Source organism: Urocitellus parryii, chromosome 5, assembly GCF_045843805.1.
Source record: "Urocitellus parryii isolate mUroPar1 chromosome 5, mUroPar1.hap1, whole genome shotgun sequence".
Taxonomy (NCBI): domain Eukaryota; kingdom Metazoa; phylum Chordata; class Mammalia; order Rodentia; family Sciuridae; genus Urocitellus; species Urocitellus parryii.
Window position 1 is genome coordinate 148,217,903 of NC_135535.1, and position 23,088 is coordinate 148,240,990.

At 38.3% G+C, this 23,088-nt stretch overlaps 1 protein-coding gene across 2 annotated transcripts in view; it reads right to left on the reverse strand.

The window, feature by feature from the left end:
- Nucleotides 1-22,491, reverse strand: part of Fam13c (family with sequence similarity 13 member C) — a 113,759-nt gene extending 91,268 nt beyond the window's left edge. Inside the window, exons 1-4 of one of the 2 annotated variants that reach the window (XM_077798490.1) lie at nucleotides 22,421-22,491; nucleotides 22,016-22,054; nucleotides 15,772-15,828; nucleotides 11,612-11,813 (exon numbers count right to left, since the gene is read on the reverse strand). In XM_077798490.1, the coding sequence (XP_077654616.1) occupies nucleotides 11,612-11,686 (75 nt within the window). In that variant the 5' untranslated portion in view covers nucleotides 11,687-11,813; nucleotides 15,772-15,828; nucleotides 22,016-22,054; nucleotides 22,421-22,491. Of the gene's footprint in view, nucleotides 1-11,611; nucleotides 11,814-15,771; nucleotides 15,829-22,015; nucleotides 22,162-22,420 lie in introns of those variants that run through there. The other variant, XM_026409048.2, reaches the window with a different exon arrangement.
- Between the last annotated feature and the right edge of the window lie 597 nt (nucleotides 22,492-23,088).

Sequence of the window (23,088 nt, forward strand, 5' to 3'; positions counted from 1 at the left end):
TACCCCTGGAGTTTCTTTGAGCCATATGCTCTTAAGCCAAGATTGAGGCAGGTATATCCAACTGGCAGAACCTAGATTGCCCCCATGTTCTATCTGAAAGGAAGATGGAAGAGTAAATATTGGCCTTTTCCACTTCTACAGAAGTAAAAGAAGGAAAAAGAAAAGGAGTCAGCTTTTATTTTCTCCTGTGGGAAATTCTCCAGACACAAGAACAGAGTTCAGATGCTTGGCAGTCAAAATGGAATGAAAAATATCCTCTATAGAAAGATTTCAAAGAAACTCCCTCTTATGGTAAAACTTGGGTCTCCTCTGCTGTGAGGACTTAGAAAACAAACAAACAAAATGTTAGAGCAACACCAGAACAAGAAAGCTCCTTAGAATGGAATCCAAAACCCTTACAATCCAGCCAGAACAAACTTCTCTAGTCTATCTTCCTTTACCACATCTCACAGTGTAGGCATGGCAAGTCAGGTGGCAGCCCTTGAACTGCCAGTATCCCTCATCTCTTCACTCATGGTATATTCCTTCTACCTAGGAAACCTCCCAATCATTTTCTCCACTTGGATGACTCCTATTGCACAATTTGGATTGAAAATCGCCTCTTATATGAATTCTTCCATATGGCCCCATCTTTGTGACCCCTTTATCACTTTATACAGATCTCTACCATTGAAGAAAAAGGTCCCAACTTAATATATGATCCAAAAGTGGAATTTCTTGCTTGCTAAACCAAGAGAGCTGCATTTTAAGAGAGTCTACCTAAACAAAGCAAGGAGTTCATCGTACCCAGGGTTTGAAGACCCTTAGAGGTCAGGGACTGGCAGACTTCAGAATGTGCTGAGGCATCAGATGACCTTCAGCTGCAGCAGCAAAGCTGGGGTGAGAATATTGTTGACTGACTGATTTGCAGAAGCATATGCACGACAGTTAAGCTGTTGCTAATTGTCGGGCTTTACAATCTCATGTGCTGGCAGATGCCCTGACTGGCTAGCTTAAAGAGACATGCAAAATTGCAGAAGCAAGTTGTTACTGATCCATATAGACAGGGATAAGACAGGTCCTGATGGTTACTGGTCACCATGGCCACAGGGGAGGAAAAAAAATCTGTCTTTTCCCAAGAAAAAATGAACTTATCATTTTCATTCATACTATAGTGACAATATGTGAGGATATAATAAATATACTAGTTAATAATGTTAAATGAATGCTCAATAAATATTATCATTTATTTGATAGTTTTATACACAAAGAACTATAGTAAGCACTTTAAAAGTATTACCTCAATCCTTCAAACAAATGTATAGGTGGGTACTCTCATCCCTCAGTCACCTTACGTGCTTCACCAGGATCCAAGTGAACACAATGACAAACAACAGATACCACGTTGCTGCCAGCACTTGAGGACTCCAAGGACTTGGCACCTGTCTCCCCTGTGATAGACAGTATGCCTGCCACAAGCATCAGATCTCGTCTGGATCTCATCTGTCTTTGTGGTCACAGCTACAGTGGTCCAGGGCTTCTTAGGATTCCTATTAGTTGGAAACCTGATCTAAAGGTCAACAAGTTCTGCATCTTGCCATCCAACCATGCTCTCAGCTGATAATAAAATCAACACTGAGACCAATATGTCAACCACATCTATGATCTTAAGAAAGCCAGACTTTAATAAGACTATCTATTCTATCTGGTTGCCAACTACTCTGTAGCCAATTTTCCATCTTTGATGCAATGAGCAAACCTATTTGCACGTAAGGTCACATCCTGAGGTTCCAAGTTGATATGAATTTTGGGGGAAACATTATTCAATCCAGTAGCCCTCAAAGTCCTTTCAGACACACTTAAACTGCCATCATTGATGAAAGACTATGTTGTTATTGACCCAAATCAAGCAAATTTGTCAAATCAAACAAAAACCAACGGGAGGCTTTGCCCAGGAAGGGACAGTTAGTATAATTGGCAGTTTGAAAAGGAAAAGGCTAAGTTAGTGTGTCTGGGGTGGACCGTCTTTGAAATAGAATGTAGATCCTGACATCACTAAAGAAATAAAGGTAACCGATTAAAATTATCTATTTCAAAATAAGGAGACAGGTGTTTACTTTTGTGTGTGCATGTGCATTAAAGGCATACTCTTTAGTCTTGAATACAATGAAAAAGGCTCCTTTTAAAGAACACAATATTAAAGTCTGAAACACATCACAGCAACTAGTTTGTGAGTAAGAGGAAGCCAAAATAAACCAACTTCAAAAGTACCTTAGTCCACAACAAATTGTATTCAGAGGTGCAGCCTCACAATCAGACGCCCTAATAAATTCTGGGTGTATTGTTTCTAAAATTCTAACCAAATAATGAAAATTTCAATAACAGGAAAGTAAAATCATGCTCAATAATTGTTGCACCTATTTCATTTTTTCTATTAAAAATCATTTTTAAAAACAGTTGACAAAGACCTTCATTATTTGTTGTATTAAAAATTTTGCCTCCATTTCCTAGAGATCAGAATCTCTGTCTGACCCAGTATGAGTTCCCTGCTGCTCCTCATCCTCATGCCCACCTTGAGGGCACCACAGTCTCTGCATAGGTTTGGCGACTTCTTGGTGAACTGGGCTTCAGCCCCTCATTTGCCACCAAACCCTGAAGACATCAAAGCTATATTGACCGGAACAGAGTTCTAATGATCCCTGCCTAGCACATGGCCCAGCTGGGATTCTAACCCCCACACACTTCATCAGGAACCAATCACTGAGTTCCCATTCTGAATTTTGGCATAAGCTGGATGGGAAAGTGGGGGATTTAAGACTTCCCTGACCCCCACACTTCCATCGTGCTGCTTCACATCAGGTAGAAAGAGTCACAGACGACCAAAGTCTTTGTAAGTAACCAGTAAAAAACACATTCGACAATTTGTTAAAAGAAATCGGCAAATACTCAGGATTTAAAGCTATTTTATATTGAGAGCTCGACTAATTCAGGCTTTTGTTCAATCCTCTTGGTTTTCAGAGAGAGATCAGTATCCAGGTGTTCATAAGGCCAGGCTATATTTCTAAATCTAATGCCAGTTTCAATAGTGCAGAGAAGACTAGCAACAGGGAGAAACTGACAGAATAAAGAGGTGGGGGAAAAAGATGCCCTCCTGTGGATCCACAAGCACTCATCGGATGGTTTCCCGTGGTGGTTTTTGTTTTAATCATGTTTTCTGATTAAAACACAATGAAAGACAATCACAACCCCTTACCACGCTGACAAACTGAATTAGCTTTAAACCTGGGGTATTTAACATTATTTACAGAGAAGAAGCCCCCAAATCTAACATTGAATTGACCTTTCCTGTTGAAAATTGCTCAGGCACACAACATTACCAAGTCAAGCAATCATAAATAACCCTACAGCTCAGCATATTAAAGCACAAAAGGAATAGTGCCAAACATCTGTCTCTACACAAAATCCCCTAATTGTGGCTACAACTTATTAAACAATAAAGCTGTGAGGCGGTCATCTAAATAAAGATTCAGAACAAAACCACACCCAGGATCACTGGATGGGAAGATAAAGTTCCATCAGGATCAAAAAACATCAAGTTACCTGTGCCTGGAGGCATACACATAATAACATCATGCTTAAAATAGCTAACTATCCTTGCATGCTTGTGTACATGCTTGTGCAACACTAGCCTCAGTGCAGAGCAGCACTTTTCAAAACCACGAGGCTCTGGTTGGCCACTTATCTTCAATAGAATTAATTCTCAAAACATGGCAGTACTGTTCTGTCTGCTTATGACAAAAGCTATGTCACTTTGGGTCACTTTAATGCAGAAGCTGGATCATAAAAGTCACCCTTCGTATTGATTTGATTGTGGCCACTGATCATAGCAAGCAGGATCCTAGAGAATAGGTTCACAAACTTTGAGGGCAAATTTTCAAAATTTGAATGCTTCTGTCCTTTTTTTAAGGATTTATCATCCCAAGAGAGTGGGCAGCTTTTTCCAAAATGTTTCATGCTCTTTGAACACTACTGATAAAATAAATGCTTTTAACAAATCTTCTCCATTTAGACAGGCTGCACACTTCCCTTTCTAGGCCATCTTGAACCATTCTTGAAAGACAAGGAAACAAACAACAACAAACAAAACAAGCCAGTTCTCAGGCTTACAGGGATACTATGGGTTACGTCTAATTTGAGAAGAGACAGTGCATATGATTAAATGCTCATGCTGCTCATTCTTGAGAGGGTCACTAGAGTTAGCAAATAAAAAAAAAAAACCCAGGATGCCTAGTTACATTTGAATTTCAGATAAACAATGAATTTATGTTGAATATGTAATTTATGTTGAATATGTAATTTATGTTAAGTATATCTCATGTAATATTTGGAACATGTTTGTTCTAAAAATATTGTTTATCTGGAATTCAAATTTTAATTGTATCTGGCAAACTATTTCTCTCACAAAATATGGGGCCCAAAATTGTAGGCTTGAGGTTGATATGTTATGTGTCAGTCCCAGAGTGATATTTAACTGTGTTTGATAAAGTTTAGATTAGTGATTCTCAGTTGCCCAAAATGTCAGTTCATTACGTTTCTACTACCCAAACCTTCCAAACAGCTTTACTTCCAAGCTCCAAAACAGGCTGTGGAAGTCCTTGCTAAGCTGTTTTCTTTGCCTAAAGAACACTCTGCTCTTGGATAAATATCACCAAGTACGTGAAGATGTGAATTTGCATATGTATGCGAATGCAGAAACCCAGCTCCCACATCTTACAATATTCAAATTGCCAAATACACTTTTTACAGGAAGTATTTTTGGATCAAATTGCCTCCAAATCACTCCATCATAACCCAAAGATACTACAATCTTCTGGCAAGAGTAAGACCCCAATTATTCCTAACAAAATAGCAAAATTAGTGAACTCTAAATTTTCATTTGGCAATCCAGAAGAAATCAATACTAGACCTACTTCTTTGTTCCACATAATAATAAAGCAGGTACTTAATTGAAGGGATGCTTGACAAAACTCCAGCTCTTATTGAAAACAATAAGGTATATAATTTAGAGACAACCTAATTAAAGTTTTTTCTTCTTCGAGTCGTTCACATTAATAACATCAACATTTTAGTATTTTACGGATCAGAAAGAGGGGGACATAATTTAATTTTGCTTTGGGTTACTTGCTATTCTGAATAAAGAATGTGGAAGTCATTAATGTTGTTGGCCGTTATTTTATTCTCCTCCTTATTAAGTGTGGTAGAATTGTACTTCTTGGCCCAGTGTATTTTGGGCTTGTGTTAATGGGAGAAGCATATGACCAACTCTGGTCAATGAGTAGAGAAAAGAAATCCTGTATACAACTTCAGGACTGGAGTTTCTAATGGTTGGTACAGGACTCTTCAGAGATCTTTTCTCTCTGACTCAAACCAGAAACATTCAAGACTAAAAATGCTTCATTAACCATATTCCTTAATTGGCTGTGTTCACATACCTCCTAGTGATGAATGATGGCTTGCTAGTGTGTGTGTGAAAAATGCACTTTCGATGGCTTAAATCATAAGGCTCTGGTTACTTTGGACGCTACCAGCCTTGCACAACTCAGGAGACTTACAAATAATAAGATTTATGATATATCCAGCCAAATGGGTAAAAAATATTCTACAAACTACTTTTAGTCTCCTAAAATTTTCTGAACATTTAAGTTTATATCACTATCCCTTTTAATCCTCAACAATCTCTTAAGATTGATACAATTACCTCCATTTTATCAAAATAAAAAGATGGAACTTAAAGATCTAGTTAGCTGATGTTTCTTCCCATGTATGTATTGACTATGGGATGAATCTATATGGCTACGTAATGTCAGAAACCATCCTTGGAACACTGTAGGAAAAATTAGAAATTATTTAAGAATTTGTGTGTGCAAAAGATGCAAAGGAAGAAGCAAAACAGACCATTTTAATATCCTATACAGAAGCAGTCTGTATCTGTTTAATATTATAGGCAGTGGTAACTAGAGATAAGTCCTTGTCATCCTCCATTGCTACACTCAACCAATAGCATCAGTAAAATTTTCATGTTAATGTTTCTGCAGGAATAAAAAATTAAAAATTCTAAATAATGTCAAGCAAAGTAACTCAACTATTATTATTATTATTATTTCACTTGGTTTTTTGGGGATGGTGGTGCTGGGGATTGAACTCAGGGCCTTTCCTTGGCTAAGTAGGCACTCTACCAATGAGCTGCATATCCCCAGTGCCCTTGTTCATTTTTAAAATAATCCTTCTGTAAATTCTATAATAGATGGACTATCAGATAACATAGCCCTGAGCACTGTAAAATTTTCAACTTTCCTTTTCCTTATAAACTTGAAAGTCTCAAATCAGTTGTTCCGAATGCAAATTCCGTACGAGTGTCAATTTTTTAACACTTCTCACATTAAATGTCCAAGTAAACAAAGCACATCTCTTTGAGATTCCTTTGTGTCAGTATGTAAGTGAAATATATTTGCGTATTTCAAAAAAGTGACAAATTTATGTTGCAGACATTCATGTTTCTTTTTAAACATCTTTAGATTCACTGTTTAAGAACAGGTTGATAGTTAAATTCAAAGAGGAGTATCAAATCTTATAGACCATGAGTAAACACTAAATCTAAACATTGACTCAGTTGGCCTCACTTTTAAGAACACTGCATTTCTCAGAACCCTGTTCTCCTGAATCTCTATCACATTACTCTTGGGATAATTAAGGGAAACTAAGAAAACATACTAGAGGACCACTTTTCTTCCTCACCAGTAAAATCTTTCAGAACATCCATACATAAACAGAAATTAAAGTAAAACATCCACACTGGAGCTGTAAAAATCATGCATGAGAAATAATGGGTCATAAATTGGTAGTTAAAACAATTACCTCCCCATTATTAGAATCAATGAATTCATGCTCTCAACACCCTGCAAAAAAGCAAACAATGCATAAAGAAGATCCATAATTGGAAACAGAATTTTGGAGAGGTGGGAGGAATGACCCAGAATTAACTATTATCTTTCTTTTAATTCAGAGCCTACTGCAATAATAATATTCCCCATAAATAAATATTTCATAGTTGAGTTACTTTGCTTGAAATTATTATTTTTAATTTTTTATTTCTGCAGAAACATTAACATGAAAATTTTACAATCAGACCTGGATTTCTTTCCAGCTTCTTACAGCACCTACTACAGCCAAGTAGAAGAAACCTGATGCTGATATACAACAGCCCAAACAGCTGGTCTCCCCAAGGAAGTGGATTAGCAGAAGGATCACAGTACACAGCTCACTGCAGAAAAGCTCTCTATATAGCTTCGTACTTTTTGTATTTTGCTAAAATAGCCACCAGAGGAGAGGACAGAAGGATGATGCATAGTATGATGCCAGATGGCAAGGAGTGAGGATGACAAGACTCCATCTACCAATGCTAAAAATGAATGCCCTCTGGACAGTGTTAAGGTCCAATACAGGAAGTAGTTTCTGTTCATCAAATCTAATCTGTTTCAAATCAGCCTGTCAGGAATTAATATTACAACTTGCATGGCAGTCAGTACAGGACCACTTTTAATTTTTCCACAAAATACTGAAACATATACCATGCCTTCAGTCAGTTCTTCTCCTTGGAAAGAGTATTTGCAATTTGACTAGACATTTCACTCAAAGGTAAACTGGATCAAGAATTTATGCTTAGCACAGTCTCATACATCTTGTTTTAACTTCAATATATCAATGAAAACCCAGCCTTTCAGGAGACAGGTCCTTAAATGATCCTAACCCAAGCCATTCTTTTCCAAAGCTCATTGTCTACGAAAGAAACCGATAAACAAGCAGAAAGGAAAACTGATTCAGATTCAAATAAACATTCTCCTAACCCCAAACATTTTAACTTCTTGGAGGACATTCTTGCATTGTCTTCATGGTTCCTGGTCTTCTTTTTTATTGTACATATACTAAGCTTTCTCATTTTAAGACATTCAAAGTGGATGCAAAACTGGAATTTTAGTCATTCACAAGTGCACACAAAATCTCAGATTCTGCTACTCTACTCATGGTTCCTTCTCATAGAGGTGGGTCAAGGCCAAGATTAAAGAAAAGTTGCTCAAATTAAAATCCTAACTTGACCAACTAGAAGTGGAACTGCTCATTTTGAACTTTAAAGGTAAGAAAGGTGGGCATCAAGCCAAACTTTCAATGGCTTCCATCTGGCTTCTTCTGGCTTCTTCTGCCTTCCCTACATTCTGATTGGGATCAGAATGAAGAACTACTCTCAGATCCTACATACAAATTCTGTGAAAAGAAAAACCCAGAAATCTCAATAGCTCAACACACACAATAGTGTTCTCTTTTTTTTTTAATATTTTAAATTGTAGATGGACACAATACCTTTATTTCTGTTTATTTAGTTTTTTCATGTGGTGCCAGTGATTGAACCCAGTGCCTCATACGTGCGAGGCAAGCACTCTACCACTGAGCCACAACCCCAGCCCATACACAATAGTGTTCTTCAGTCTCAAAGAGGGTTTTACCCATCGGTTCTTTTTTTTTTTTTAATTGGTTGTTCAAAACATTACAAAGCTCTTGACATATCATATTTCATACATTAGATTCAAGTGGGTTATGAACTTCCATTTTTACCCCAAATACAGATTGCAGAATCACATCGGTTACACATCCACATTTTTACATAATGCCATATTAGTAACTGTTGTATTCTGCTACCTTTCCTATCCCATGGGTTCTTTACACTTGCTCTTAGGGAATGATGATCCCACAACAATATGAGAACTCAACGTCTTAGTAGTGGCAACTAGCATCAGACAGGACTCACAGCTACAATTTCAACTTAGTTTCCCCCAAATGAATCCAGCTTTACAGAAAATGATTCTCTCTACAACCTTGCATGGTAAGCCTAATGAATATAACATTTGCCCTATAATCAAAACTCTTATGAGACAGTTCTATCAAATTTCCCTACATTTGTCCTATATTTGGTGAAACTTTACCCGATATCAGACAATTCTATAGTGTTATCAGTGATAAATATTTACTATTTAAGATGTTGACCTGTCCACAGCCTTCACTTGAATCTAGCATCGAAGCCACTGGTTTTCAACCTAAGGTACACAGCAGAAGTAAGATTCCCAGTGAAATTTAAGTGGCCTGTTATAATTCAGTTCATTCTCAAATATAGCAGTGAGCTTCATTTGCGTTTCATTCTCAAAACAACACTGTACACAAGATGTTGGTTGCATAATAGATTTTCCCAATTAAATCCTGGTTAAAAAGAAGACAGATTACCTATGGAGTTAATAAAAACACAGATGTCTAGGACCTGCACCCAACTTAATGCATCTTTTTACTTGATATTCTTGGTATAGTCTTAGGATAATTATGTTTTACATTAAGGTTTTTTTCCTCCAAAAAACTATATTCATCCATTTTTATAATACCAGAAATAATATTCCCTGGCTTATTTGAAAATAGCTTAGTCATTGGCTTAGTCATTATCCTTCAAGGTATTCTGTCTAATTGTGGGGGGATGATTTTATTGTTTTGCACTTCACATTATGCATTATTCTATTATGAGGTTCATCAGGCATTTTACATTTTAAAATTATCAGTAGTAAATTAATCACAGCCATTTCAGTTTCAATCATCTATAGTTTTGTTTTCCTCCAATGCTTGCTTAAGGCTTTACTCAGTTTTAGGCCAGGTTTGTGTCTCTGACAAACAATCTCAAGCACTCCATGGAAAAGCACCACATCCTTTAAACAATTGACAGCTCAAAGAACTGAACCTTGGATATAGACATCTTGTGACACCAGCAGACTGTCAGGATTTGCAAGACTTTGTGAAGAAGTAGACCGCTTCATGATACCACCAAACCCAGGTCAAGGGAAAAAAGAATCAGTTATGTTAAGACTACTCTAAGTAGTATTATTATAATGTTCTTTGTTCAATGTATTTTTAATCTTCTATTTCCTGAAAATAAGGAGTCTTAATTTCAACTATCTGATAGCCCATTGCTTGTGTCAAATAAAATGAAACATTTAAAAATGATACTGGAGTCTCACTGAACCCCAGAGTTCAAAAATTCATACCAAGTGTCCCTACTTTTTCAAAAGAGGTTGTTTGTATGCATTCAACAATAATCTTCCTTTTAACCAGGATATAATTGGGAGAATTTATAATACAACCAATATTTTGACTACAGAAATTATATTTGAAAATAAAGCTCAATGAATCAGAATTGGCCACTCAAATCCCATCAGAATTCCTATACAGTTTTATGTGCAAAGACTTTGCCAATATGTCTCTCTCCTCTAATTTTCCTATGTATAAGCAACAGGCTGGGAATTACATACACCATTACCACCTTATTACAAACTGACACCTGTATAATTTCTGTAAGGCCAGACTACAGAATGACAAAAGGAGGGTATTCTGAGATGGCTGGTCACTCTGAAGCCCACCATGTCACAGGTGATTCCTGAAATCACTCAGACTTAAGACACCCTTTGGAACCTGTGCCTTCCCAGCGAAACTCTAGAGAGTCAGATGGTGGGGTAGCCCTCAGGGCATCAAGTTTATAACAACCCAGTGGTAGTCCATGCTCTCCTCTGCAATGGGAGTCATACACAGAATAAAATAATCACAATACAGCTTCATGAATGCAGAGGCATTCACACTTCACTGCAAAAATAAGATGTCACAATGCCAAGGAAGAAGAGAAACAAAACTCACGAGGTACATAACAAAACTGCAAGGTCAAATAAGCTGCCCAGCAAAAGTTGTTCTAACAGGAAGATCACCTGGTGCCCGTTTGCTAAATAGGATTGGACTTAAAGTTCCTACATAATTAACATATTCCACTTAAGAGTCTCCTACATTATTTTTAAGGTTAACATCTTAACAAAAGAGTAAAGCTTACATTTGTGGAACATCCATGTCCTCAAAACTATGTTAAGTGCATTATAAGTATAATCTCAATGTTGGCAATATTAACTTCCTAGTAAGATAAAGCAGATTATACTTAATCTCTTTTAAAAGCATCATAAATTATGAGGAACTTTTAGATTTTTAAAATCATGTTCTTTGCTATATTCTAGACAACTAGAAAAACAATTATAAAATATCAACTGATAACCAGAATCTGGTTGGAAAGATGCCGCATTCGTTCATTTAAATACTGATTGGCTCCAAAGAACCAAATACCACCAGCACACAGAAACACACACACACACATCCACACCTCAGTGTTTATTCAAGGCCACTAAACTGTAGTCTAAGAACAAATGGCTCCAGAACAAGCTGGCACTTTTGATTTTGCTGACTAGAATCCCCAAGTTTGGAGCAAGAGCTACGCTGTCTTGAATGAAGAAAGGAAAAAGAGGTCTTCCCCTTCCCGGCAAAAGAGAGAGACCGCTCCTTTCCGTGAAAATCCAATATTTAAGAACGCTGGTCTGAAAGGGCACTAAAGCATTATTAGCCCGTCCAGAATGCACAATTTCTACTCACAAGAGCATCCAAGTGTCAGGCTGGCAGTGCCCTCAAACTACCCTCATCTCTGCCAAGGTACCCAGCAAAATGTTAGCCATACCTGACTTTCTCCGTGGGTCCTCCCACTCTCAGTTTTGAAGATGGACTTGGGCTTCCTGGACTTGAAGTTGCCCATGGCGGGTCGCAGTACGCAGTCCACCTGCACCGGCTGCTCTACATGCTGAGGTGCCTCACCGTGGGGCGGCGCGTGCTCCTCTACAGGAGCCCGGGCGTCTGGATAATTCTCTTTATTGTCTTCATCCCTACAAGAGGAGAGTCCCAATTAAAAAGCACCAAAAATTGAATAACGCTGTGGGACAAAAGAGACGCTGATGATATACATTCATTGCTGCTATACCAATAGGATTCCTAACAAAATTTTTAGTGCAGGTTCAGGAACTGCTTAAGGATTAATTTTATAGGGACAACTTAAGAAACTTATTAACTTATTATTAACTTATTTCTCTACTCTCCCTTCCATTCTTTGAGTGGATACATACTTTTTATAGTTGTCACTATGTGCATACCATCATTGGTTTTAAATTTTACACTTTTAGATGCTTTCACATATATCACATTTTCTCACAATAATAATATGAAATTTTCAGGTTAGACATTGTAGTCCCCAATTTATAGATTAAAATGCAGCAACCAAACAACATGCCTAATGAAAGGGCCAATTGACCCAGACCCAGGGTGGTCAGGAAGATCTCAGTTTCTCAAGCCTGTATTCTGGGTTCAAGATGGGATGCCTCCCCAGCTTACAATCATCTCCTTACAATTTTCAGAGGCATTTAAGAGTTTAATGGGACCTACTTTGATAGAAAACAAGTCCCCTGGATCAAATATAAGGTAAGAGCCCGATTTTACTTAACCAGGCCATCTTAGCAAAGCCCTGAGTGGAAAGTCAAAGATCTTGGTGTTTGGATTCTATCAGTCCCAAGTCACTAAAGAACATAGAAGAGGCTGGCATTACCACCACACACTTCAGGGGCAAGGAATGGTGCTTGCATTTTTCACTCAACAAATTCAATAAAATGTTCCCCCACCCCTTCAGTTCTAATCTTCTCAGAAATGCTGACATGGTAACAGTCCTATTTGAAGCCACTGGTCTTACTTAAACCTAAATGCATTTTATTTTTCATTTTGCTAAGAATCAAGCAAACACTCTGGACATAACCAAATATGGGATCAATATCATCAACCTTAACCCTCTGGAAATCACTTAGACCAGATCATGCAATTCCTTAGGAGCAGCCACTTTCCCCAGGTGTTTTTGCCTTATGCTCTCTTATTGGAACCACCCATAAAAGAGTTTTGGTGAGATCTGGGAAGATAGTGCTCCTTGCTGAAGGACACATAAAGCCAAGAGGCAAGACCAACAAAGGACGATTTCTATGCTCTCTGCAAAAGACACATTTTCACAAATAAAAGAAAGATTAAATTCACTAAAATAATCTCAGGGGAGAATGAATTTCCATTAGTCTCTGGAAAAGACCAAAGCAAAGATTGGGAGAGATCATCAGTAATAGGGGCCTTGTGCAGTGGGCAAAGGGTAGAAATTAAACAATGTAGAACAGTTAAGCTTAATTCTCAGGACAAACTTCCTGCTCCCTGATAAAAGAGAACTCAACAAGTGAAATAATTCTTCATTGTCAGTAACTGAAAAAAAAATCAATGCCAATGACACTGATCTTAAGATAATTCACAATTATTTTTTTTCCCCAGGATGAGGATACAGCTTAGAGGTAGCATACAAAAACGCCCTGGAAAAAAAAAAAAAAAACTAAGTCACTAATGAGTTTAGAAATTAATATCAAACCATGAATTGGAAATCATACTAGTTCATTTGAAGTGAATTTTTTCCCACAAGGAAATATGGAATAATACTCATCTACTTTATGTTCCTGTGGGAGAAAGAAAAGTTTACAATTAACTTAATGTTCCTAATTCAAGTAGAATTCCAGAACACTCTGGAATAAGAGGGGAAAAAAGGAGTTTTTTCAAATCTAAAATGACTTTGATAGACTCATTCCCCCAAAATGCCTGAAGTTTGTTTTACATCATATTTCCAAGTTGCCCAATATTTATAAATGTGATCATATATTAACTTTGAAGGGAAAGAAAGGGGGAAATGAGCAAGGCATCTTTCACCTATATACACATGTAAGACCTGATTATAAAAGTCATCTCCAGAAATATACCTTTTACATATTATTTATTGGTTCCTTGGGATTCCCAAAACAGAAAAGTACACATTATGTATTTTATGCCACTACTCATTGGAATAAATCATAACTGACAAGGAACATGGTGTCCAGAAAAGGGTAAGAGTTCAAAAGATCTTTCCATTTAGTTGCACAGTCTGGGCCACATCACTTCAGCTCTATAATCCTCATACAATAAAATGGACATCATCTCTACCTAGCAGCATTGTATGATCTCTGTAAAATGCCTACCACAGAGAGCTGGCTCCAGGCCACAACCCAATAAATGAAAGCTATTGTGTCTCTCAGGCAGGGCCTTGGCCAAGTGATTATTTGCACACACTCACACACATTCATGTTCTTTTTAGTTTCCTCAATACTTCAAAACATAAATGCCAAACTCCTTAGTAGGGCATACAAACCCTATGCAATCTGATCTTTGCTTACCTCTAAAGCTTCATTTCTTATCACCCCTTGCATTTTTACCCCAACTTCTCAGAGTTCCTAATACCCTGAATTGATAGTTATTCCCCCAACTCCAATATTCTCTTTGCCCACTGTTGGCTTTCCATTAAGCTGCTCCCTCTGCTTGGTGGCATCAAATTTTTTTGTGGCTTTAGATACACATACACACACACACACACACACACACACACACACACACACAAGTTTTTTACCATATGTAATTTTCTTTAGGAATCTATCCCATAATTCTGTCTGGGCCATTTGGTTCTTGTTATGGTTTGTTTGTACAAATCCTGTGTTAATGTAGGAGGTGAAATGATAAGATTATGAGAGTTGTAATCTAAGGAGAGTTTATACTTTGTGACTCCTAGTATTCTCTCTGCTTCCTGGCTGACATGAGGCGAGCACCTTCCCTCCACCAGGCCTTCTTACCATGGTGTTCTTATCACCTCATGGACTGAGTCCTCTGAAACCGCGTGGGAAAAATAAACTTTTGCTCCCCTAAGTTGTTCTTGTCAGATATTTTTAGTCACAGAAATAAAAAGCTGACTAATACAGTCCTAGGTGAATCCTGTACTTCCCTCTAATATATTAACACTTTAATACTTCATCTGTGTTCTTGCCTATCTTCTTTAGCCAACCAAATTCTGCTAGAGGAATTAGGATTGGTTTGACTTTATCCCCAATATTGACTCATTTCTGACATACAAAATAGTCCCTCAACAAATGTTGTTATGCAATAACTGAACTGTAGAATTTGACAGATTTGGGTCCAAATCTGTCATGTTATTTGTATGAGGTATAATCCCTCTGAGCCTCAGTTTTACCATCTACAGGATGAAGAAGAAAACATCAGTTTTCTTTCAGTTGTTTAGGTTAAATAAGAAAATGTTCGTGAAAGTACTCAAAACAAAGTAAATGTTGAAGAAATAGCAGACCATAAACATTTTGCTGTTGTACCATGATCCATCCCCTTATTGGCCAAGAACATGTCCCAAATAACATGTTTGGTGAATAATCTAGAACTTCTTCCTAAGAGTACACCATAGGTTCCTTGAGATAGGCTAATCAATGTTCAATAGGCATTTATTGAGTATTTCCCAAATAGATATAATTGTCCTAAGTACAAGGTGGATATACAAAAGTATATAAGACAAAACTTCCCTTAAGAGCTAAAAAGCTAAAAATGTAGCCGGGCATAATGGTGCATGCTTGTAATCCCAATGGCTTAAAAGATTGAGGCAGGAGGATTGCAAGTTCAAAGCAAGCCTCAGTAATTTAGGGAGGCCCTAAGCAACATAGTGAGACATTGTCTCAGAACAAAAAATTTTAAAAATGGTTGGGGATATGGCCTCAGTAGTTAAGCACCTGTGGATTCAATCCCCAGTACCAAAACAAATAAAAAGCAAACAAACAAAAACCCTGAAAATCAAGTATAAGAGATGAAAACAAATAATTTGAGTATAAAGAAGAGACCAGAGTGCAGAGACACCAGACCTAGATGGTTTCTGATTCTCACAAATAAGAATCAAGCAATCATGGTCCATACCTGAAACTGGAACAGTCAGTCTGATCTTCATGTAAAGAGACTATGTCTTCGTCACACCTAAAGAAAGTGGGGAGAAAAACACGTCAGATCCAACTGTCCACTATGGCAGTAGCAGCAATGATCTAGAATTATATCAAGATTAACATATAAACTACAAAATGCAACAATCCTCAAAAATCTCTCCCAAACCAGCTGAGCCCTAACATGTCATTGGGTAATGATGCCTGTGTTGTCACAGTGTCACTACTAGTGTTGTCACAGCATGTAAGCGTAAAAGCTCAGAACCAGATATGACTTTTCTTTTTGCCTCCATGCTAACAGACATTAGCTAAGATAATAAGATCTCACCAAGGACATAGATGTTCATAGTACAAGGACTTCAGGAACCATGATGAGTGGGTGGTGGTTAACTCAAAAGAGATTCGATCTCATACCTCTTAGCATTTTCTCTGCATCAAGTAGTCTCAAACCATGCTTGCTCCCATTGGCCTCAGACTTTCTTGATCTTGTGAAAAGCTCTGGCTCTTTCATACTGAAAAATCTCCAGTGCTTCATACTGCCTAGGGAAATCTGGAGTAAGACCATTCTCTGACTCTAGGTAGGAAGGAGTCTGTGTTCCTACTCTCAGACATTCTCACCTTGCCTCACCCCATCCTGGAATGCGGTTTTCATCTTCAGTTGTTATTCATTCTTCACTGCCCAAGTCAGGTCTCACCAGCTCTGAGAAACTTCCCAGCCAAATTCACACACCTGCCATGTTCTTACTTTAACCTTGACAGTGTTTACTCTTCATTCTCAGGTAACAAACCATTTCTTGCTTCACACTGCTATGCAATCCTTTCCAGTTCTGAGATTTCATGGCTTACTCATTCATGAGAAGAAATAACTATAATTTCACTTTCTAGATACGCTGATATAGTGCTATTTCAGAGTTGACACTCAAAAACTCCTTGAATTAAAACATTATTTCCGTTCCTTCAGCAAGTCTAGTTCCTGAAATGATTTAACAAATATTAATTGAACATTAACTGAGCCCAAGTGCTGAATTAGGCATTGTAACTGCTTCTAAAACTTTCTGGGGTTCAGGACTGACCAACTTTTTGTTTATTTGTTTGTTTTATATAATGCATCCCCTGTGTACAAATACTTTGATAAGGATGTCACAGCAATGTCAAACTTCTACTAAAGTTATTAAATGTTTACTCCCTATTTTCTGTTCTTCTCTCATACAAGTTACAATTTGGATACCCACATTTTGAGAAACATTGCTTCTAAAGGATGCAAAATTTTGAAAAGATTTGGTCCCTGCACTGAAGAATTTGGAGAATAATGAGTAGACAAAAATAAATAGGTAAATGAATACCTATTTATGCATATAAAGATGATCATATTTATAGTACTTGTACTATATTAATTAGGTTTAAAATTTTAAGTACTCTTAACTTGCAATGGTATATAAATAACCCACAAAATGAGTTAATAAAAGTTTCAGTTAGCTTTCCTTATAATCTTTTTAAAATTATGGCTTTTGTAATGAGTTAAATAAACAAAGCCACCTACAGACTCTAACCCTCTTTACCTGCTGAAATAGTTTGTTCCCTCTATAAAAACAAACAAACAAACAAAAAAAAAACCTAAACACTCCTTTTAACCAAATGATCTAAATTGTCTTGCTTTCTCCTGGCTTTGACCACCAATAATCCATTCTTCCATCTCACTGAAAACAATGTTAAATTCACAAGAATTGTTTTGTTCTACTCCATTAGCAGCAATCACCTACCAGATCAACTGTGCTTTATAATGTGAATAATAATGTTTTCCAATAGCAAAGTAGCAAAATCTATGAAAAATAGGCATCTAGAATTGCTGCCTCTAAGACTCAATCTGAGATTAACCCTGGAGCTCAACAATACCAATTGTTTGGGGATTTGGCAACAACTTATTTTTTCCTTCATTTGATTTATTAATCTTTCTCCTCAAATATAATCAGTTAAAAATGGAAACTGAGCACCAGAACATACAAAATTGCAGAAGCTTTCTGAAACATGAGTCTGGACTAAATTAGTGTATCCAATTTTAATACAGAGTGAATAACTCCATTTGCCATTCAAAGAAACCCAACTCTAAGACTCATAGTTTAGTAATTGATGTAGACCTCCCTACCAGCATACAGAGCACAGGTACACAAACCCTTTGAGTTCTATGGAGTTTCTGGTTACTTTAATAAAGACCGTCTGCTTCCATTAATTTAGCAACTCCTTTCTATTCTTGCTCAGGGGTACATTACAAATGTATAGTACTGGTCCATTTATAAAATCATATTCCACAGTGAGAACCAATACCCACATATCCTCGTTCCTGGAAAAAAATAAACTCAAACCAAGAGATCAACTGATTTGGGGCACAGCATTCTCTTCCTACCTTACAGCCCTACCCAGGAATTTTAAGCCCAATCCTTTGCACGATCTTTCTCAGATATTCAATACGGAATATATTGTAATGAAGTGTTTTTCAAATTGTATGTTGTGACCTGTTAGTGAATTGTAAAATTACACAGCAGCTACCAGCACGTTTTTTTTTGTTATTGTTATTTGGGTTGTAAGATGCAGTAGAAAATGTTAGTACAGTGTTAATTATTGACTCGCTGAACTTATTTAAGTTACATAAATGTGCATTGGATTGACATACAGAATGTTTTTCTTAGGGTTGTTCATAGTGAAAAAAAAAATGTGAGTCGGGTTTAATGATGCCTGCCTATAATCCTAGTGATTCAGGGTACTAAGGAGGATGATCACAAATTCGAGGTCAGCCTAGGCAACTTGGTGAGTGAGACTTTGTCTCAAAATAAAAATAAAAAGAATTGGAGGTGTAGCTCAGTGGTAAATGTACATGGTAATTCACATCTTACCTGCGTCTTTACACTATCTCAATTCAATCTGACCATGCTACAAGGTAGAAATTACCATCACTCACAGGGTTTTATTGCCTAGGATTCCAATGCCTAGAGCAATGGAGCCAGGGTTGTTTCTTCTCTACCCACACAAAGTCCACAAGGCAGGAGTCAAAACGCCTCCTTAGTCTGTATTCCCAGAGGCTCATGAGAGAGAGAGAGAGAAGGACATGTCTTAGAATAATGTAGTGAAAGAAGTGTCCATGAAAAGTACTTTTTTCTGACTAAACAGGAAGAAAAGATTGGCTGGTAGATGAAATGTAGTTGGGTTAGAAAGGGATTTCCATTCACCCTATAGTACCATGTGCCCCGACAAAACAGCTGACACCAGCTTCCCCTGCCCGACCATCTCTACTCCACTACAACTCTCTTAAGAATGGGCCTAGAAATGCAGAATTTAAGCCAGATTACCCACCTGCTTAACTAGTAAGCTTCTAAAAAGTTATCACCTAAAGATTTCCAAAATCCAGACCAGCACTGGGCTGATTCCAACACAACCACCCACCCATTCTGAGTTCCCTGTGGAGATAAAGCCTGGGAGTCTATATTGTCTATAAACTCCAATCTTGTTTCCCAGTATATAGTGATGATCAGTAGGTTTTGATAATCAATACATTGAATGATAACCAGTCAGAATAATTGCAAGCCAGGCCAGGCTTCATTTCAAATACATAGTTAGCCAGGACAACATAGGAAATTGACCATGGAAAAATAATCGACAGAAAGATGCTGCAGATACAGAAGAAAAGGCCAAGGCCATTCTGATAGTAAAAGAAGCTGGACAGAAGAAGAAATTGAAATTGGTTCAGAGCCACATAGACAATGCTAGGACTAGGAAAAAACAAGAAGAGAAAAAAATCTGTCCTTGTGCCCTGCCCAATTCCGCTTCTTTTTTTTTTTTTTAAAGTAATACTTCACTTTATTTTTCAAGAACTATAAGTCCCCGTGAATAGAATTTATGCACCTGTTAGGTGCCACATGACCTTTCAATTCCGCTTCTGTTTGACTTTAATGAGATCTCCAACTGGCCAAGTGAAACCCTTTCAGAATATCTGATAAAATAACTCATATTAAAATTTTAATGACAACTTGAATCCACCTTCCAGGAGCATAGACTTATATTTCCATTCACTACGAGAATCCTTAATCTCAAAGAAATCATCTCCAGGTACAATTTCAGGGGGTTTGAGTAAGAAGAAAGTAGGAATAGAATGGGGACAGGAGGAAGAGGAACTTTTCTTGTCTCTTGGGTATGCTAGAAGGGAAGAAGGGGCCTCCCCAATGCAAGACCTCAAGGGAACATTCACTGAGCATCTGCTATGTCTGTGTCTCAGGATAGTGTATCCTAGTCCTTCTAGCTAAGGGAGCACTCCCAGAGAAGGAAGGAACATGGTTCAGATTATTGAGGCAGGTGGTGGGAGTTATGTTGGACAATGACTAGTTTTAAATGACCCTAGTCCGGGCTGTGTTATATCTATGAAGCTTTTGGTATGTTTCCAAATATGTTTCTTAGATTCTTATATTAGCCAGATGGCTTCCCAATTATCACTCAGAGCCTTTTAAAATAAATCATTCTCACTTCTCTGAAAGTAACAACATGATCTTATGCAATCAGTACTCCTTGGGGAGTATCCAAAGACAAGGCACCACACTCTCTCCAGCATTTAACCATAGAACCTTTACCAAAATTTAGAAGAAGAAGAAGAAGAAAAAGCATGTGAAATATGGAACTAAGAGTTTCCATTTTGAAGTTGTTAGGCCTGTGACTGATTCCAGGGATTTAGTCACACAGATTTCCTGAGAATCAGGTTCTGAAAAGCTCTTGGCGCTTAGAAGCACAGCAAAGGGAGGAGAGCAGTACCTGTGCACCTGAACCAGAATGTCAAGAGCTCATCTTCACCCTGCAAATTTTGTCATACATCTCTCCTTTTATCCATGCTTTTAGAAAAGTAAAGTGGAGCACAGGTTACTAAGAAATCTCATTAACAGGAGCATCTTCTAAAGTCAACCCTGACTTATTTTTTCCCCCTAAAGTGACTACTTAAGTGAGCTCAAAGCTGGACACTAAGAGAATCGCAATCCAAATACAGAGAAATTATATAGTAGTAGTAGTAATAGTAGTAGTACTAGTAGTAGTAGTAGTAATAATAATAATAATAATAATAATGGAAATAGAGGGCATAGGAAGCACTGCAGAATCTTACCTCTCTATCACCAAGTCACTGTGACAGTGGTGGGACCTGAAACTCAAATGATGTTCATTTCTACATTTATTTGCTTTTTTGAAAACTTTGGTAAACATCGTCCAAGTTAGTTGGGGTTTCTGTGTCAAACTCCTAAAATATTTTTAAATAAAATTTAAGAATACAACTTTATGCTTGTCTTGTTCCTAAAAAGCTGTTGGGAGCCACTTCTAACAAAAGGTCCCAGAAGTTAACAACATAAATTAGCCTAGAGAAATATTGCAAAATGATGTGCATATATATAGTTTGTACACATGTCTATATAAATTACATACAGTATTAGCAAAATAAGCTACCTATTAATTTTTTACATGTAGAGTATAATATTGGGCAAACATTAAGGAAGGGATGACAAGATTTAAAACAATGAACTATAAATATCTAATTAAAAAATACTGTGCCTGCTGGACTTGAGTAAAACACTGTACTCCTTCATCCCATGTTTAAATGATGTTAGTTGCCCTAGTCAACAGCTTTCACCATAGGACCAGATAACTCATTTCTCCTATAGCCACATCTCTGAGGTCAGAAGACAAAAACGACAAAGAGCATGCAAGAAAAGTTTACTCCACTGTGTCTTAAAAATCTGTAGACAAGAGAGAACAAGGGTAAGTTTAGTCTGTTTATCGCATGCTGGAAATTAAACTCAAAGTCATTTCGCATCCATCTCCTATTTGTGGTACATGTACACAGCTTGCACTGCATGAAACTGACACTAATGTTGGCAAAATACAACCAAGCTCCCTTTCTGACATGTCAGATAGATTTTTTTAAAAAAAATTCGAGCTCCAAGAACTCATCTTGGAGCATGGAGCTCCTGCAAGCAATCAGCTGGTTTTAATATCTCTCCTGCAGCTGCTAAAATGCTAATTTCAACCTGTAAAGATTTCTGGGCCCCATCAGTCAGCATGTCTGGCGATCTTCGCAGTCCCAGATTACAGGAGACAATGCATCTAATAGGAAGAGGGGTTGGGGACGGTGAATACCTTCATGATAGTTGCTTCCAGAGAAAGGCATGCAAGTCTAATTTTTAACGGTAAGAATCACTTACTCTGTTACAGCGGTGCTGCTGAAGGAATTATCCTGAAGGCTGAAACAGAAACAAGAAAACATGAGCCAAATCCGGCGGGGGAGCCGTCTCCCTGATTGCTCTCCGGGAGTTAGAGCACATACACAAACATGGCATTGCAAGGCAAGTCTCAGGGCTTGCCCGACACGCTCGCTCTACCTTGGGCTGCTGTCTGCACATGCTCCTAACGACACCCCCAGCAGGGGCCCAGCCGCACGAGCGAACCACAAAGCCTGGCAGCCGGCAGGGCTGCGGGGACAGAGCCGGGCGGGGCGCGCCGGTGGCCCAGACCCCAAGATCCAGCAAAGAGCACCTGGAGAGTTACCCCCGCGACCCCAACCTAGCCAGGCTCGGCGCCTCGTGGAATTCACTGCTTTCCAGACCCACCAATCGGGGGGCGCTGTCAGTCGACTGCCCCACTGTTTGTGCCTAGGTGCTGAAATACCCGGGAGACTCGCTTTCTTCCAGACGTCTCCTACCAGTTTTACTGAGCTACCTCCCCCACCCCCACCCCACCCTCCAGGGATGGAGGCTTGCAGAGATTCACCCAACGTTCAGAAAAAGCTGGGAGGGAACGGGAAGGGGGAGAGAGACATTGCTGGCAGGTTTTGTTTTATTTTTATTACGAGTTGGTTTTTATTGCCTAGGAAAAAGAAGAGCCTAGGAAGGAGAGCTCCCGGCATCACGCCCCAGCTGTCTGTGCTCGGTTATTTCAGTCCCAAAGAGGAAGCGCCCAGCCCTGGACGACCAAGCTGTGAATGAGCCCACGCAGGGCGAGTGGCGAATTTATTCCAGGCATTAGCTAGTGACTAGGACACGGTGCAAGGGGTGGGGCTTGCTGTGCCTGCCTAAGCTCCTCGGCCTAGCACCTATACAAAAGGCTGGAGATACCGAATCCACAAAGGCTGTTCCCTTGAATAAAAGCAACCCTGTTGGGGGAAGGGAAGACAGTTCCCACTTGCTTCAGCCCATGGGGGTATTTGTTCTGCCTTCTTTCCATTGTTCATTTCTCCTCCCATGTTGACCTTGATATGGAATTAAACACTCACACGTGA